Source organism: Odontesthes bonariensis, chromosome 19 (genome assembly GCF_027942865.1).
Source record: "Odontesthes bonariensis isolate fOdoBon6 chromosome 19, fOdoBon6.hap1, whole genome shotgun sequence".
Classification (NCBI taxonomy): domain Eukaryota; kingdom Metazoa; phylum Chordata; class Actinopteri; order Atheriniformes; family Atherinopsidae; genus Odontesthes; species Odontesthes bonariensis.
In genome coordinates this window covers 23,654,357-23,673,579 of record NC_134524.1, presented here as the reverse complement: position 1 = coordinate 23,673,579, position 19,223 = coordinate 23,654,357, and the positions used below count along the sequence as shown (strand labels likewise).

General features: G+C 40.7%; 1 protein-coding gene across 1 annotated transcript in view; it reads left to right on the top strand.

Moving 5' to 3' along the window:
• The first annotated feature begins 4,996 nt into the window (after window positions 1-4,996).
• Window positions 4,997-19,223, top strand: part of LOC142369296 (uncharacterized) — a 46,028-nt gene continuing 31,801 nt past the window's right edge. The window contains exons 1-3 of the mRNA XM_075451634.1: window positions 4,997-5,193; window positions 14,197-14,543; window positions 17,521-18,259. Coding sequence (XP_075307749.1) covers window positions 14,223-14,543; window positions 17,521-18,259 — 1,060 coding nt within the window. The 5' untranslated portion in view covers window positions 4,997-5,193; window positions 14,197-14,222. The remainder of the gene's footprint in view (window positions 5,194-14,196; window positions 14,544-17,520; window positions 18,260-19,223) is intronic.

Sequence of the window (19,223 nt, the reverse complement as noted above, 5' to 3'; positions counted from 1 at the left end):
TGAATAATGAAGCTTTCATGAGACACTTCTGAAGAGGACAGTCAGACTGTCTTTTAATGGGCTTCTGAGTGTAAATCTGAGAAGTCACACACTGATACTGAGGAGAACTGGATTCCTACTGCTCCTGTGATACTTTCCTGGATCACCCACAAGTCTTTATAATAATGCTATGACTCCTCTTCACACAACTTGAACTCTTCATGTCATTAAAGGATGTATATTGAGCATAATTAAGTCCCATTTTAAGATCTAATCATGAAATATGGCAAATTGTGTACATTAAACACATCAAATCACATGTTTTGGCTGCACACTATCAAGCCTTAGCATTAACATGCCGGGCTAACTGTGAATCGCAGCCAGGTTATCTGAACTTTTTACTCTCTGCTGCATGTTCTGACTGCCCGTGTCCAGCAGCAGGAATCAAACCAATGACACAGAGCACTTTCAAGACATTTCTGCTAACGTCTGACCGCTAAATTCATTCTTTTCTGGACTCACCTGCATGCAGCTTTCTGTTGCTATGCTACCAGATGTTCAGAGTCGGGAGGGCTTCGGCACAACGCTTCCGAAGCGCAGAACGCATTGTTTGGTCGAATCGGCTCGGCTTCCGTCGCCTGTTGATTACGTCACACTATATGGCTGTCGGCTTGAATGGGAGTACATTGTGATTGGCTGTAGTAGCCATAGTAACCGTAACTAGGAGAGTTTTTTTTCTCGGTCTTTCGGTGATCGGCAGCAGCTATGGAGAGCTTTTAGGAAGAAATGAAATATTTCCTACAAAATAGTGTGTACCACAGCTTGACCACCACTAGCCCCAAAGCTTTAAGATCTAGTTTCTTATGTTGAATCATTTTGGCCTTGGTTCACTCTGAAGAGAAGCTTCATTTTCAGCTTTGTGTGCTGAGCAGCAATAACCTCTTTGACTATATGCGTGTGGACTCCTGCACATAAATGTACATAAAACTAGTAAAAATTGTTCTGTTGATATGTGTGTATATACATACACTACATATATATATACACATACATATATGTGTGTATATATATATATATATATATATATATATATATATATATATATATATATATATATACACACATATATGTATGTGTAATGTATATATATATATATATATATACAGGGCTGTAGTGGTCAAATTAGAGGTGGGTAAACTATGAATTTTTTGATCAGACAGACCGTGACGCGACGTGACGCGACGTGACGCGACGCGACGCGACGCGACGTGACGCGACGTGACGCGACGCAACGCAACGTGACGCGACACAGCACAAAGCAACGCAAGGTGTCGCAAATCTGTATGACTGTCCTGGCCATATTCCATGACGTTATCAGTTAAAGTCATATTAAATCAATGACAGTCAACAAATGTGTTTGTAGTTTGTAGCAGGGGTGGAGCAGTGATTTTAAATATGGGGGTGTTCCCCACATCAAGCCCATAGACACGACGCTGAAGTTGGCATCCAATTCCCGAATTAAATGGATGGGCATAAAGGGCCATTTCACTGCATTTTTGCATTTTGATCGCCCTAAACTAGATCCTGTATGGAAACTACATTAGTTAGACTGCTCAAATCTGGATGGAATTATTCTAAAGAGGCTATATATTCATTAAAACCTTGTTTGGGATTTGTGAAACCTTTTACTGATTTGTGAAAATGCAGAACAGGGCCATTTTCCTGCTTTTTTTTAATATTCCCATCACCCTAAACTAGATCCTGTATGGAAACTACAATAGTTACACTGCTCAAATCTGGATGGAATTATTCTAAAGAGGGTACAGAGTCTTTAAAACACATTGTATGTTGGTGCACTATGAGGGTGGGCAAACCGTTAATATAATACATCCATGGGGCAAACGGGTTTACCTTTGGACTATGTGGGGGGGATGAAATCATCTTGCTGTAAAAGTGGAGGTGTCGAAACACCCCCATCCCCCACAGGTGCGACGCCCATGGTTTGTAGTTTATTAAATTTCAAATTTCAACAGTAAAGAAAAGTATGTGTAGAGTAAGAACTATCTACAGTAGATATGGTGTGTGTGTGTGTGTGTGTGTGTGTGTTAGTATGCATGCTTTTTAAAGTAGTGCCCAGAGGGCCTCCTTGTCCGCTACGTCAGGTTCTGCCTTGCAGGGGCGTGTTCTGGGGTCCATGGCTCCCCTGTGCTTCACCAGCCAGGACTTCATTTCCAGGACACCAAATTTATTTTGGATTACAGTGAACCCTCGTTTTTCGCGGGGGTTACGTTCCAAAAAGAACCCGTGATAGGCGAAATCCGTGAAGTAGAAACCTTTTTTTTTTTACAATTATTATACAATGAAATACTCCATAATGCATTGAAACCAAAGAACAAAACATTTTTACAGGCCCAAGCATTTGTTTAACAAATAAAAGTACTGTATAAACGTTTTTTTTTTTTTTTTTTTTTTTTTTTTTTTTTTTTACAAATAACTACTGTAGCCTACTGTAAAATAATCATTTTCATCATCAATACGAACTGAAGGCTTCAAATTGCGGAGATCAGCGCCGCCTCACCGCGACCCGAGTCATTGGATTAGAACGGGAGAAAATGAAAAATTGATTGATTTTGAAAAAAAATACAAAGTACAGTGGGACAAATAGTGACTCACGTGTATTTCACTGCTCTTCTGACTGAGCCGCTGCATCCTGACTCCGCTCTGTAGCGTTTTTTTCTTCTAAAGCCTGCGGTGCAGGTGTGTTTTTTCGAGAGAAGAACATATCGGTAGTTGTTGTCGCTCTTTTTTTTCTTCTGGGCAAAAAGATTTATATATACCGACATGCCACCATCGATTATGTTTGAGAACTGTAATGAACGTGTACGTGTACATATTAAACCACAACGTTATTGACACACAGGTAGAGAAGAAGCGGAGAGACTGTTTAGCCAATCAGAATGCAGAACACAATGCACGATGCAAATCCGTGAAGCAGCGAGACCGTGAAAGGTGAACCGCGTTATAGCGAGGGTTCACTGTATTCCAACGGCAGATCACAAGGCGCAGGGAACTTTGACGTGCGTAATTGCCATTAGGAGCTGCGTAAACACTATTTAGAGGTGGGTAAACGCTATTTCCTAAATTCCAGAGGTGCGTAAACGGCGTTTACGTGCGTTTACCCTCCACTACAGCCCTGGCGCTAACAGACCTATCACAGATCAGTGCCAGTGCTTTAGACTGGCAGAGAGCTGCAGCTAACACACATATATATAAATATTTATATATCTATAGATATAGGTATATATAATTGTCATGAGATCCACACTCCTTACCAGTTGGTGGCGGTAATGCTGCTTTAAGTTGTTTGCCAACCGCCAATAAAAAAAACGAAATAGAGAGAGATAGAGCTGCAGCCTGCAGCTAACACGGAGAACTGGAGAAGATATGGCTCGAGCTGGGGCGAATTGGTGGTGTCCTGGAGACCTACTTTAGAATACCTAAAGTCAACTGGAAACGACAGCCAAAGCCCACAGGGCCAAATGGACGTCTTTCTGTAAAGTAAGTCTGTTTTCTTTGTTACTATGTCAAGGAGTACTCTTGCTAACACGCTAACGTGGCATGTTCATTGCACAAATAGCTTGCAGTTATGCAAGCTACTGTGGCACGCTAGGCTCAAATGCCATCACTCACTTTGTGATCAATGTTTTGTCTAGACAATTCCGTCTAACAGCCTACCGGCACTTTCTTGAGTGGGTCCTGCAAGGAGAGAGATTGGGCAGAGGGCGTCGTGTCGTGCAGGCTATCCGCCAGAACTACCCAGCTCCAGACGGCCAGTACTGCGGGCACCTCAGGAGGAGCTATAGTTTCCTTGTTTTATATTCATTCAACAGTTGTATTGTTTGTATAGTTATTTAATTAAATGGTTAAAATGTACGTTGTTGTGGTTCTTTCTTAGTAATGTTGCTCCAAGTGTATTCGAGTTATTGAACGACCAACATTTCAGAACGGGAACTACCTAGCTACTGTTACCTCAGATGACAAAACGACAGAATTGTGATCATAGCCTACCTATAATTACTATAAATTATGAAGCATTACAAGTATACATTGCATTATAAGTTTGTTGCAAATCAGTTACCTCCTTCCAAGTTTATGATGCTATTCTAAACTTTGTTGAAGGCAGACAGGAGAGAAGGAGGGACATTTTGTTTTTTAATTCACAAAATAAGAATTGTCATGAACATAAAGACACACAAACAACATTATCCACACTATAAAAAAAAAGAGGTATTCACCCTGTGATTGAGTATACAGTAAGGTGCTCGATGGAAGTGCAAACAGGTAAGGCAGTGACATGATTTCCAGGTAGCGTAGAGTCGGGTGGCCCTAGTACACTCTCGGGGGAGTGGCCTGCGGATCTTGAGCATTGCAATGCATTATGGGGATTGCTGTCTTTAATCCACAAGCACAAAAAAGTCATTTTCTGCGTTTTCTCGGTCAAGAAGGCACCAAATTAGAAATTAATGCTACTATTCTACTACATATATGGCCCACTTTCAATACATATACATGTCTCCACTGGTGGAATGTTCCTTTAAGTCCAACAGAATCATGTCTGCATCACTATGGGGTATCATGGATGTATTTATTTATGAGATCTTCAAAGTAATTAAATATAAAATCCATTAGTATGTATATATATATATATATATATATATATATATTTTTTTTTTCTGATAAATAGTTTCTGTCTATTGTGTTTTATCTTATATGTATAATGTATTATTTCTTCATTTTTCAACTTAATCACACACAGAATAACATGTTGATTATGTTGATATTTCTACAGTCAGCTCAACACTACAGATATCTGTACAATGTTTTGTATGCCATGCTTTTTGTACATTTACATAGAACAATACATTTTACTGAACACCCCCCCCCCCCCCCCCCCCCCTCCTAAACCGGTCACATGGTACGGCCGGTTCGAAAGGCCTCTGACGTCACCACATAGTCATCGACACGCGCCTCGGTACGAGCTTCACAAAATACATCCGAAGTTACTGGACAGGCGCTTCAGAGTAAAGACCCTGTTGGAAACATCACAACAGACAAATACGCACATTGAGAAACGGCCCATTACCCGACACACACTGCGAAGCCTCGGCTCATCTCTGAACATCTGGTAGCATAGCAACAGAGAGCTGCATGCAGGTGAGTCCAGAAAAGAATGAATTTAGCGGTCAGACGTTAGCAGAAATGTCTTCAAAGTGCTCTGTGTCATTGGTTTGATTCCTGCTGCTGGACACGGGCAGTCAGAACATGCAGCAGAGAGTAAAAAGTTCAGATAACCTGGCTGCTATTCACAGTTAGCCCGGCCTGCTAACGCTAACCGTTAAAGCGTTAAACCATCCCAGAAACACAACCTCAGCTATAGATTTCAATAAGCCGACCAGATGGCCAAATAAAATGGAGCTTTATCCTTTTAGCTGTGTGTGAAACATACTTCTGGGCCCTTTTCTTCCTCTTTTCTAACCTTTTGGGGCACTTTTTGACCATCCTGTCACATTTCCCACTAAAGCTGCAGTTTTCTTAACTTCTTTCTGTAGTTTTGCTGAAATCTTTTGTGATTTAAAAAGTTTGATGATCAATGTCAAATGTAGAATGGTTCTTTCCAGACTTATCTGAGTATCATTTGGCTTTTTGATAGAAGTGTGCAGCCAAAACATGTGATTTGATGTGTTTAACGTACACAATATGCCATATTTCATGATTAGATCTTAAAATGGGACTTAATTATGCTCAATATAAATCCTTTAATTACATGAAGAGTTTAAGTTGTATGAAGAGGAGTCATAGCATTATTATAAAGACTTGTGGGTGATCGAGGAAAGTATCACAGGAGCAGTAGAAATCCAGTTCTCCTCAGTATCAGTGTGTGATTTCTCAGATTTACGCTCAGAAGCCCATTAAAAGACAGTCTGACTGTCCTCTTCAGAAGTGTCTCATGAAAGCTTCATTATTCACTTTCCTTTACATATCCAATATTTTCTGTTATCCACGAATCAACAAGGACTGAGCACATGATAAAAAGGCTCTGGAAATGAGAACAGGTTTAGAAACGGAGAGAATCTGAACCTCAGTCTTTGGGATGATATTGGGACCCTTTCCTCAAACAGGATCATTGTCTTAATGTAGTAAAATGATTTAAGTTGATGGTGTTCCACTGACTCAGATGAGATTTATGGGATATTGCACACAGTGGGTGTCAGTCTACAGAGTTATTATTACATTTTTTTTCTGAATTTGATCAAAAAGCTACACATATTTTGAACTGTGACCTTAGTGGGTCTTTAAAACTGGTGCAAAAAAACAGCTCAAATGCGTTCTAAAGACAATCACGCAGTGCAAAAACAAAAGCAATATCTATTCTTTGAAACTGAATCACGCCAGAGTGCTATGGGAACCTAAATGCAAACCAAAGGGAATTCTTGGGGGGCAACTAAACATCCGAAGATTGCTGCTCTCCTCGTGGATTCCAATTTGGATTACCTCTGTTTGACTGAATCGTGGCTTCATAGCAATATTCCTACTGATATGATAGACATTAAAGGATATCAATGCTTCAGAAAGGACAGAGACTCTGGGAAGGGAGGAGGAGTTCTAATTTATATCAAAGATCAATTTAATTGTAAAGTAATTGAACTTGACACTCCTCTTGAATGTCTCTTAAGCAGCAATTAAGCAGCTTGAGACTTACAAAGAAACAATATGGTATGGGGATTTTAACATTAATTGGACTGAAAAAGTTTGCAAACAAAGACTTAAAACAATCATGACAAAACTTAATTACAGTGGAAACCGCTTATAGTGATCACATTGGTCCAGAGCCAATTTGAACACTATAAGAAGTTGATTAATAAAACCGAATTTGTATTACAGTACAGGTATTTCACTTATTTTTTTTATGCAGAATATCATCTAAATGCCATTTGTATCGTTTTTCAATGAGAAAAATGAAATGAAACGGATAGTTTCAGCATTTACTGAATTTTATTATCATGCAAGTTTAATTACAGTACTGTGCAGTCCGCCGTCGTTTTCTTTCTCCGTCGTTAGCATTCATGACTGTCTCTCGTTGCTTGATTAGACTACACAAGGTATCCTGAGGAATGCCAAGCTTCGCCGCAGCATCTCGTTGGCTCGTTTTTGGTAATTTGTCATACGCCTCGAGGAGACTACGTTTTTCATTCAGAGAAAATGATTTCCTTTTTCCAGCCATGATTCGCGCGCTTGCTGCCCGGTGTCAACTTGTTACGTTAGCTAGCGAGGCAGAAGCAGACGTCCAGAAAGGAATCAAGGGAGTAAAAAATAAATCAGAGTCAGAATCAGAATGCCTTTATTTGTCATTGTACATGGTACAGCGAGATTTAAAGCCACCAAAACAGTGCAAAGAGAAAATAAAAATAAAAATTTTAAAAAATAGTAAAAGTATGTACAATAAGGGAAGGGTGTAAGATGCAACAGTTTTACTTATGGTAAATAAAATAAATAGAATAAAATATGGTGTTAGTGGTGATAGATAAATAAGGTGTAAGTAAATTCAAGTAAAAGGATTTATTGCACACAACATTTTTTGGCATTTTTTTGGATATTGCACAAGAGTAGGGAATTGTCCAGAGGGATGATTAGTGAGTGTCAGAGTTGAGACTGATTATGGCTTTGGGGAAAAAGCTGTTTTTAAGTCTGCTTGTCCTCGTCCTGATGCACCTGTAGCGCCGCCCTGAGGGCAACAGGTCAAACAGGGCAGAGCCAGGGTGGGAGCTGTCTTTGGAGATTGCCTTGGCTCTGCTGAGGCAGCGGGAGGTGTAATGCTGCGTGTACACCAAGAGCGACCTACGCTACCTGAGCGCCGGAAATCATTATTTCTCTATGCAGGGTGAGCTAACTGCGCTACCAGAGCGGATTCCAGCGATTAAACTCAAGCTAACATTATGGTAATGAGCTATGACGCGGTTCGGCAAAAACCAATGACAATCCACAGATTGTAGGGGTCCAACAATCCGCGGGGTTCGCGGAAACAGACGTGTAAACTTTGGTTCCTATCCAAACAATAGTCGTTTAATCCTGAGACTGTTGCAATTGTCGTGTCGAGTGCTTCAATACAATAGTGTAGTAACCCAATGCATACCTTTCTCACTGCAATTAAGTTTTATTTCGGATTTATTTCGGATTTTATTTCGAATTTAGTTTATTTTCACAGCTGCCTCTGCTATTCCTGCTCTTCTCAGGTGTACCTAATGTAGTTTTACATCATTTGTAACGTGATGTATATCTTGTATAACAAATTGTAAATAACAACACGTTTATTCGTGTCCCTGCCCTCTCTTTCCTCATGTTTTTTTTCGCGAGGGTGCTGCACAGCCGCGGGGCCTTTAAAAATTGAACATTCTAAATGTGACGTCACGAGCTACCAAAGCTACCAAAGCAAATTCTCAAGCGAAGCTTCTCCAGCTACCTCCGCTACCAGTACCAGGTAGCGTAAGTCGCTCTTGGTGTACACGCAGCATTAATGTCCATCAGGGAGGGGAGAGGGCAGCCGATGATTTTCTGTGCTGCCTTGACGACTCTCTGCAGCCTCTCCCTGTCAGCGGCGGTGGAGCTGCCGAACCATACTGTGATGCAGTATGTCAGCAGGCTCTCGATGGATGAGCGGTAGAAGGTCAGCAGCAGGTTGGAGTTGAGGTTGTGCTTCCTGAGAACTCTCAGGAAGTGTAGCCGCTGCCGAGCCCTCTTGATGATGGCTGTGATGTTCTCTGACCAGGAAATGTTGTCAGAGATTAGGACGCCGAGGTATTTGAACGTGTGGACCTGTTCCACGCGCTCGCCATTGATGTGAAGGGGGCCTGTATCCGTGCTGTGCCTCCTGAAGTCGATGATGACCTCTCTGGTTTTCTTGGTGTTCAGAGAAAGGTTGTTCTCTGAGCACCACTCTGCCAGCTTCAGGACCTCCTCCCTGTAAGCAGCCTCATCACCCCTGGAGATGAGACCGACCACCGTAGTATCGTCAGCAAACTTAACGATAAGGTTGTCCTTGTGGGCCGACTGCAGTCGTGGGTGTAGAGGCAGTAGAGGGGGCTCAGCACACAGCCCTGTGGGGAGCCGATGCTCAGCGTGCGGGTGGATGAGAGGTGGGGCCCCAGTCGCACAGTCTGGGGTCGGTCAGACAAAAAGTTATTAATCCAGGCACATATGAAAGGGGGGACACCAAGGGTTTCCAGTTTTGTGGTGAGTCTGTCCGGGATTATGGTGTTAAAGGCAGAACTGTAATCCACAAAGAGCATCTGGACATAGCTCTGCTGCTGCTTCAGGTGGTTTAGTGCAGAGTGGAGAGCTACGGCGATGGCATCCTCTGTGGATCTGTTCGCCCGGTATGCGTACTGATGGGGGTCAGTTCGTAGCAAATAGCTACACATAGTTTTAAAATTATTTTTGCACATGTTTACATTCATAAAATGGCCAAAAATGAACATAAGCAGATTTCTTGATTACTATAAACAAATTATTTAAACAGCATTTGTATAGAAATGATTCTGTCCCAAGCCTTTTGATCTATATAAGCGGTTGATTACTATATCCGTGACCACTATAAGCGGTTTCCGCTGTACCATCAAATGATTAAAGGGCCCACCAGGATCACCCGGCAGTCAAAAACCTTAATTGACATGGCATTTACAAACAAACCTGAGTGCATTATAAAAACATATAACTTAATAACGGGACTATCTGACCACAATTTGACTTTGGCTGCTAGGAAGCTGACTAAAAAGAGACTTTGCTACTTTGGTAAATTAAAGAACAATGACAATGGCACGAGATCCTTCATGCCTAAATCCCACAGTTTGAGAGGGAACTAAAACATCTCAATTGGGAACATATTTTAGCCTTGGAAGATGTTGATGAATGTTGCAATTCAATCACTGCTGCGAGCACTCAATTAATTAACAAATTTACCAATAAAAAAAAAGTGCAAAGAAAAGGAAACTAGTCTCCCTTGGCTAAATAATGATATAAGGAATCTCATGAAAAAGAGAGATCTAGCCCTGAAGAAATCACTACAATCCAAACTCAGCACAGACAATTTTACTTTTAAAAGCTTGAGAAATAAAGTAGTGAAAGAGCTCAGAAAAGCACAAGCTTCATATTATACAAACCTTATAGGCAATTCTATCGGCAAAAATAATTCCCTTTGGAAACATTTAAATAATCTGACTAATAAAAATACCAAGCCCAAAGGAATTAAGGAATTAACAGTGAATGGCAAAATTATTAATGAAAACGCCATCATGGCTCATGAATTTAATAAGCACTTTGGACAATCAATAGAAGAGCTCACAAAAGATTTTGAGAGAGTCACATCATTGCAGTCTTCTTCTAAATACTTTTGTCTACAAGAAGTGAATGAGACTGAGGTAGCAAGGACCATCCAAAAACTGTCTAACTCCAAAGCAAATGATATTTATAATATAAACTCCTGCTTTCTCAAACGTTATGGTAACTTGTTCGTTAAACCTTTGACACATCTTTCCAATTTGTCTATTAGAAAATGTAAATTTCCTTCAGGGTGGAAAAAAGCTGTGATTGTCCCAATTTTTAAATCAGGAGAGCAGGACTCAATGCACAATTATAGGCCGATAGCAATTTTACCTGTACCGTCAAAAATGATTGAAAAAGTGGTGGCAGCTTAACTAACTGAGCACCTGGAGGAGAATCAACTCCTCCACCCACAGCAGTTTGGCTTTAGAGCAGGGTATTCAACTGAAATCGCCAACTGCTGCTTCAAAGAAAACATAAAAAAAATCATTAGATAAGGGTGAAGTGGTTGGAGCTGTGTTTCTTGATCTTAAAAAGGCATTCGAAACAGTCAGCCATAGCCTCCTTTTAGCCAAAATGTCTACACTTAAGATCTCCCCTGAGGCCATGCAGTGGTTCACCTCCTACCTGCAGGATGGGGAGCAGTGTGTGAGTGGCCCAGGACAAATCCTCTGAGAAACATCTCAATGGGCATACCTCAGGGCTCCATACTAGGGCCACTGCTTTTCAGTTTCTTTATAAATGATTTGCCCAGGTGTCCGCTGCCAACTTTACACGGACGATGCAGTTTTTTATGCAGCCGCAAAGACACCAGAGCAAGCTGCAGATGTTTTATCAGCATGCATGAATGTCGTTCCCATAAACAATGCACATCAGTCTGTCAGTCAGTCCAGCAGCTGACATTTATTTCAACTGAGACAAAAAGAGGCATTTTTTACAGTTACAAAATTAATTGAAACGTCCACACAGCACAAATGTGGGCTAGCTTTAACATAACTTAATGTGATGAATTGATGAAGTTTATCTGGACACTGATATGACGTAATATAATTGATAAAGCTTCCCTTGGCATAGCAAATGTGTTTAGCATAAATGCTACTCAGATTACAATTCTGCTGCCATAATGCTGGACAGGACATGGATAAAAAAAAATATATATATATATATATATATATATATATATATATCTCGATTCAGGGGAGAAAAATCGATTTTTAAAATCATCCCATAAAAAAAATTGCGATATGTACATGAATCGATTTTTTTCGCCCACCCCTACTACATTTACACTGTCAGTTAAATGTTACCCAATTCCGATTTATTTTTTTTTTATTTTGCTCTCATGTGACACAGATCGGATATGTTTTTTGACCATGTAAATAGGACATGGACGCATGCATTCGGATATTTTGAGATCGGATACAGGCCTCCTTCATATGTGGAAATTTATCAGATACGAATCGGATATGTGACGATGCGACCGCCGTGTAAACAGGCAGATCGGATATTCTTACACATTGCGTTCCACACGTCATTAAATATGCGACGATTTAGATTTTTTGTCGCGCGTGGTAAGCTAGTGAATGCGAGAAGCATAAACATACAAGGAACGTGTCGGAGGAGGTCAAAACCAACGAGGCGCAGTGAACAGTTGAGGGTTAGTCTTTCAAGACATTTCTAACTTAATGGCGGAGAAGGGCTTTACGCGGACCTGGCTCCAGTGCCAAAGGAAAGTTAAGGCCCTAAAGACCAAATATAAAGAAGTGAAAGACCAGAACAATCGAAGTGGAAGTGGTTGAGTGTCCAAAACTTCTCATGTACCGCAACACTAGCATCACACCCATGTCAACGTCCTCCATTTGCCTCAGCAGTAGAGTTTGGTAAACACTTAAGTAGGCACGCGCGATGTTTCAGGTGATAGGCAAGTGTAATCGCGTGAATCAGATATGAGTCACATTATTAAAGTACGTGTAACCACACGTTAAAAAAAATCGGATTTAGGCAAAAAAAATCAGATCTGGGCATCAAGACTGGCAGTGTAAATGTAGCCTTAGTCCCTAATCTTACAAAAACAGTCTATGTGCTTTTCAATCAAAAAACAAAAATTAGATCAAAATTTTTAAATATTTTTCCAAAATTTCAAAATACAACAGGTAAATGAAATGAAATATTTAGGATTGGTTCTTGACCCACAACTAAAATTTGATGCACACATAAAGAAAAAATCCCAAACAATTCAAAGAAATATGTAACGCTTAGTCGGCTAGGCACTTTACTGCGGCAAATGCTAAAATAAAGCAATCAGAAGTAGGTTCGACTACAGAGCCAGTGTGTGTCAATAAATCACCCAGAGACTGAAAATACCTTTCAGTATTTGTATTAAAATAATCAGGATCCAAATATCATTTGTATATGTGCTAGAAAGATATGAAATAATAACAGTTGGATATACATATGAAAAATAAATAATCATAACAGAAAAAACTTTCCCAGACGACACCCAAGAGTTTCACTTTTCCTTGGTCCAATTGTAGACGAAATGAATTAATAGTTCATCAATCAGTCAATAATCCACAGGAAATAAATCCAATAGTTCAAAGGCAATAGGTCCGTAGAAGGAACTTGGTGCCTGATAGTTCCTACCACACTGTTGCGGTGATCTAGTAGCTCGCCATCCTGGGTGGGTCGGAGCTCGACATACAAGTTGAGGGAAAACCAAAGGGTGTGGCGGCAGCGAAACGACGGCAGTCTTACGCCGGTTATCAGGCGGTGTGTTCAACTTGGCTTTTCACACCGGACAGTCCGCAGCCGCGGTAGTTCTGCTCCAGCCCTGTCTGCATTCCCCATTCATTTCAACGGGACACCGCCGGCCGCCGCCGCCCGCTGCCGTCCAAATTCCGCTCGAGTTCTATTTTCCAAAAGCAGCGCGGGACGGAGGCGTCTCCGCGCCGCTACCGCCCGACTACCGCCGCGTCGGTGTGCAAGGACAGATCTGTTTCCATGTATTTTCACCTCCGCCGGTGAAAATCGCTTCCGTTCCGCCACGCTTTGCCGCCCTGGTCTGAAATGGCCCTTACAATCAAGCACTCAAAATGATGGACAGAAAACCAATCCGTTATCACCATTGTCAAATCCTCTACAAAAATAATTTGTTGAGCTTGTTTTAGCAATTTGTGTTTTCTCAAATGATTTTTTAAATGCTATCACAATTTGGCTCCAGAACCACTCAGGGAGGCAGCTCCAACCACAACTGTACAATCCCTAAGTGCAGAACGTCGTTTGGACAGTCGGTCTTTTCTTACAAAAGCTGTAAACTCTGGAACTCACTGCCCACAGATATCAAGTCCATCAGTGAGTTTAAATTGTTCACCTTTAAACTTAAATTTTGGGTGAAAGCCAACCAAAACTGTACTCACTTGTAAAAATGTGAGAGTGAATGAATGAGATGAAAGTTTGAACTGCACTGTTGTATTTATAGATTAATGTTCTTATGTAAATTAATGTCTATTTTAGGTTTATTTTAATGTCTATTTTAGGTCTTGTGTCAGCATAGAAAAGCCTAACCAGGGACGGGAGTTGTAAATTAGCACTTGTTGCTATACTCTGTATACAAGCTTTGATTTGTAACTATTTCTGATTGTATTGTCCCTGACAAATAAAAAAAATAAAGAAGCATTTTAAAGTTCACAGGGATTTAAATAAAAAGCACAGTAATGAGTTTAATGGAATGTGACTGGATGGTTAAAAACTGTGCAGAAAGGTTATCAAGAGAAGAAGAAGAAGAAGTGGGTGTGGTTTAACACGCTGCACGCCACAGCTGGATCTTATTGTATGTGCTGACAGTTGCAGAGTCCATCAGTCGGACCAGAATGGAGCAGAACCAGGAGCAGAACCAGGAGCTGAACCAGGAGCTGAACCAGGAGCTGAACCAGGAGCTGAACCAGGAGCTGAACCAGGAGCTGAACCAGGACCAGAAGCAGGAGCAGAAGCAGGAGCTGAAGCAGGAGCTGAAGCAGGAGCAGAACCAGGAACTGAAGCAGGAGCTGAAGCAGGAGCTGGAGCAGAACCAGGAGCTGAACCAGGAGCTGAACCAGGAGCTGAACCAGGAGCTGAACCAGGAGCAGAACCAGGAGCAGAACCCCTCCACCAGTAACAGAGCCGGCTCATCCTCTGGGTCAACCGGGCCACAGGTCAGTGTGGAGGAGGTTTTTATTTTATTTCTTATTTATTTGGTTAGGACTCTGCACATTAATCAACATATCAGCAAAGCATCCATGTAAATATGCCGGAGTTAGCACAGTTGCTTAATTTCATCCGTTGTCCTCAGGCAGGTATCATAAAAACATACAGACAATACACCATGACAAAAAACTAAAGAACAAACAAACAGAAAATCTTTAGAAAGATTCACATCAAAGTTAAGAGTCCGTACACAAAAGGGAAAAGACGGAGAGGTGACCCATGAGAGCAGCTCTGGCTGTTTTCAACCACTGTTTAAGGGTCTTTTTAAAGATGGTGGAATTGTCCCAGTTTCTAACACAAGTTGGCAGTGTGTTCCAGCACTGTTCCTCTGATGGACTCCACCATTTGGCCAAACTTAGTCCTGCATCATTGCACATCAGTCTCCTCTAGTGCTCTGGGGTTTACTCTAGAGGATTCTGTCTTTATGAAATCCTGTAATAGTAGAGGGGCTAATCCTTTGGAAACCTTAAAGATGAGACAGACATCCAAAAACAGCTGATAGCTATCAAAGTCCAAGATTTTGCACTCTGTATGTGACCATGTTGTATAACAGTAGGAAATACGAGGAAGTATCACTGCATGCGTGGAAGTCTTCGCTGACCCCATAGTCAGGAAGCGTCTCGTGTTTGAAATTTGATAAGTTAAATTTAATTTTATTTGTTACTTTTTTAACATGTTGCTTAAAATTAAGATTAGAATCAAAGATGATAATAATAATAATAATTATAATAATAAATCAAATTTGTAACGCACTTTTCATTAGCAAAAATCTCAAAGTGCTACAAAGTACAACTAAAATCAGGGATAAAATCAACATCATAAAAATCATGTTGCGGCAGAGTAGGCTTGCTTAAAAAGAAAAGTCTTTAAGCCTCTTTTGAAGTCGCCCAGTGGTTGTGGAGCTCTCAGATAGACCGGGAGAGAGTTCCAGAGACGGGGGGCAGCCACAGAGAATTACCCTGAGGTACTTAAAGTGTTGAAACACATCAAGTGTCTCTGCATCCACCATGACTGATGGTTGCTGTCCTTCTGTTGGCTGCCGGGAGTAAAACATACAGATTGTTAATTTTTTTATTCAAATGTAAACAACATTTTTGGAGCCAATAGGACACTGGCACCGTGGCTCCTGAGAGAATGGCAGCAGCTTCTTGAATTGAATTGGCATGACAGTATAATACAGTGTCGTCAGCATTTGGTTGCATCTTTATATTTCTACAGACATTTGGTAATTTATGGACATTTAGGCTGAATAAAACAGGACCCAATATTGAGCCCTGTGGTACTCCAGCAGAAGAAGTGAGGTATGAAGATGGCGAATCACCAATTTGAACTGCCTGTTTCCTGTGCGACAGGTATGATTTCATCCAGCAGAGGGCACTATTTTGAAAAGTTGAAATGAGCTGATTTAGCATAAGCACATCATGATTAATGGTGTCAAAAGCACGCTTTAAATCAAGAAATACAGCAGCTACAAAGCCACCCTGGTCCAACAAGCTCTTTAAGTTTTCTAGGAAATAACAGGTAGCTGTCTCTGCTGAATGGAATTTCCTAAATCCAAACTGCATTGGATGAAGAGTGGCATGGCCATTATTTCAGTGTTCAGTCATTTCTGTGGTAACCCATTTCTCCGCTACTTTGGAAATTCTAGGTAAAATACTTATGGGTGGATAGATTTTGTCGGCCTTAAAGACGGGGGTGACCCGAGCAATCTTCCATGTCGATGGTACCGTTCCTGTTTTATGGATAGATTCACAAGATGTGCAACTGGGTCAGCAAGAGCCTGTTTATTGGTCTTTAAAAGGTCACTAGTAAGACCAAATGAATCTCTGGCCTTTTTAGAGATGAAATATGTGAGCATTTAAAGGGCTTCGCAAGTTCCTCAACTGAGCCAATGAAAAATCTATTGATAACTCACAGTAATCTCCAGATTGTCAGTTAGCTCATCATTTACCTGGAGCTGTAGACCACTAAGATGGGGAGATGACTCATTTAGATTGTTCCATATTAGCTTTTAATTACCATTTGCCCCATTTATGGCCTCAATATAGAATCTGCTTTCACCTTACGGGTCATCCTTAAGACTTTATGTCTATTTTTCATTAATTTTATAACTTAATTGTTCAACCAGGACAGATTATTTCTATGTTGCTTGGATTTACCCTTTTCTTTGTGAATCGTTATAATATCATTGACTTCTTTAATAAAGTTATCTGAGCTAGCCTCAATGTTGTTATTTTCCAGAATATTAGACCTTCTGGATTTTGGATTTCCTCATTCAGGAATTGTTGCTGGCTTTTGGGTATGAAGTAGAACTGGTGACCTCTGGTGGATGCCATTAAATGCTTCCTCTTAATTTTCCATGAGCACAAGATAAAATTGTGATCTGACAGGACTGATAATAGATTAAAAGTCTTAGAGATTCTTTCAGGATTATTAGTAAATATTAGATCAATTGTTGTATTTGACGTATTAGTTATTCTTGTCGCTCCTTTTATAATTTGTGTCAAATTGTACTCATCCATCAGCTGTTTAATATTTTTCCTGAATCAGCGAGTAGGATGATTTCCTTTTTCGAGTTGCAGTGATTTAAGATTGTCTGAAGATGATCATAAAACACAAAACACATAGCTCAAGTTCCTTTTCAGAGTTTCATCATGACAAAAAGAATTAGTAAAAGAGCAAAAAGCCAGAGTTTACTGCTTAAAAAGCTGAACGTGTGCAGAACACATCAGAGCACAGTGCTGATAGCTGAGGGCACTTATAAACGCACCCTCAGCGTTCACGTTTGATCTGAGATATTGAGACCTGTGTGGCTCGGTCTGTCCAAGTCCAGTTAGAATATGTTGGTTAGCATAGGTTAGCTTAGAGAAATCTTTTGTGTGAACTTCAAAAGGATCTAAGTCTTCTTCCTCTCTGTCATTGCAGAAACGTAGAGCCCAAGAGGGATCCAGATGGCACTGCTGTAAGGACTGTGGGAAAGTTATCAAACGATCAAATCTGAGGTATCATCAGAGAATTCACACAGGAGAGAAGCCTTTCAGCTGTGGTCAGTGTGGGGCAGCTTTCACTGTATTATCTCATCTAAAGACGCACCAACGTATTCACTCAGGAGAGAAACCATACAGCTGTGACCAGTGTGGGGCAGCTTTCACTCAATTATCTAATCTAAAGACACACCAACGTATTCACTCAGGAGAGAAGCCATACAGCTGTGACCAGTGTGGAGCAGCTTTCACTGTGTTATCTAGTCTAAAGAAACACCAACGTATTCACACAGGAAAGAAGCCTTTCAGCTGTGGTCAGTGTGGGGCAGCTTTCACTCAATTATCTAGTCTACAGACACACCAACGTATTCACTCAGGAGAGAAGTCTTTCAGCTGTGATCAGTGTGGGGCAGCTTTCTCTCAATTATCTAATCTAAAGACACACCAACGTATTCACACAGGAGAGAAGCCTTTCAGCTGTGGTCAGTGTGGGGCAGCTTTCACTAGATTAGGTAGTCTAAAGAAACACCAACGTATACACACAGGAGAGAAGCCTTTCAGCTGTGGTCATTGTGGGGCAGCTTTCACTGTATTAGATTATCTAAAGAAACACCAACGTATTCACACAGGAGAGAAGCCATACAGCTGTGGTCAGTGTGGGGCAGCTTTCACTGCATCAGGTAATCTAAAGAAACACCAACGTAGTCACACTGCAGAGAAATGATTGGCATAAATCAACAGTTTTTACGGCAGATAAGCAAACATTCACCTGGGAGCAGCAACAGGAACTACCAATCAGAAGCCTTGCCTTTGTTCAGATTAAAAATCTTCTTTGTGGATTACCACCTTCTCTTATCAGGACTTTAGTTCTGAGTGTTCTGTGGGGAGCACATGTTTGAAGAACCATTGAAAGTGCTTTATAATTTGTTGGGATTGCTTTAACTGGGGACGGATCTCCCGACTTTCAAGACAAAAATGGCATCAATGTGATTTGATGGACAGAACAAAATGCAGTCTGTTTGAAAGTAGAAACATGTTTATTCTGTTATACTGAACATATTTGTTTTGTTTAGTTAAGATCCACAAAGTAGCTTTGCACCAGCTGTGGGTATTTCTGTAAACATCTGAAGAAGCAATATATCATTTCAGTTTGATGTGAAGTCGAGCTTTACACTCGTCTGTATTTCATTGTTCTGCATTTCATTAAAGGGCAGATGTTAACTTTTCTCATGCTTTTCATGTTCTTGCTACACAGATATTTTTGAAGAAAATGTGTGTTTGGTTACGAGGGAAAGTTGACCCTTATCATCTTCCCCAAAGACCCAGAAATCTTTAACGCAGTCTGAAAAAGGTTTGGAGTTGTTCCCTGTACTTCCCACACAGCTGTGTTAAAATTGGCTTTGTTCTTAGACATTATGAATGAAATAGGGCTCAGTACTTTTCCATATGACCTAAAGTGATCCAGGAGTAGAAAGACAAAACAATTAGGAAAGTCTGGGAAAGCAAGGGCAGATTCACACACACACATTATTTGGGTTAGTATGCATATCCAATCACATTTGATCAACAAGGGATCCACCGTGGGAAACTATGAGACATATATACGAATTGTAACCGGAAATCAGGGCCAGTCTGACAGACTTC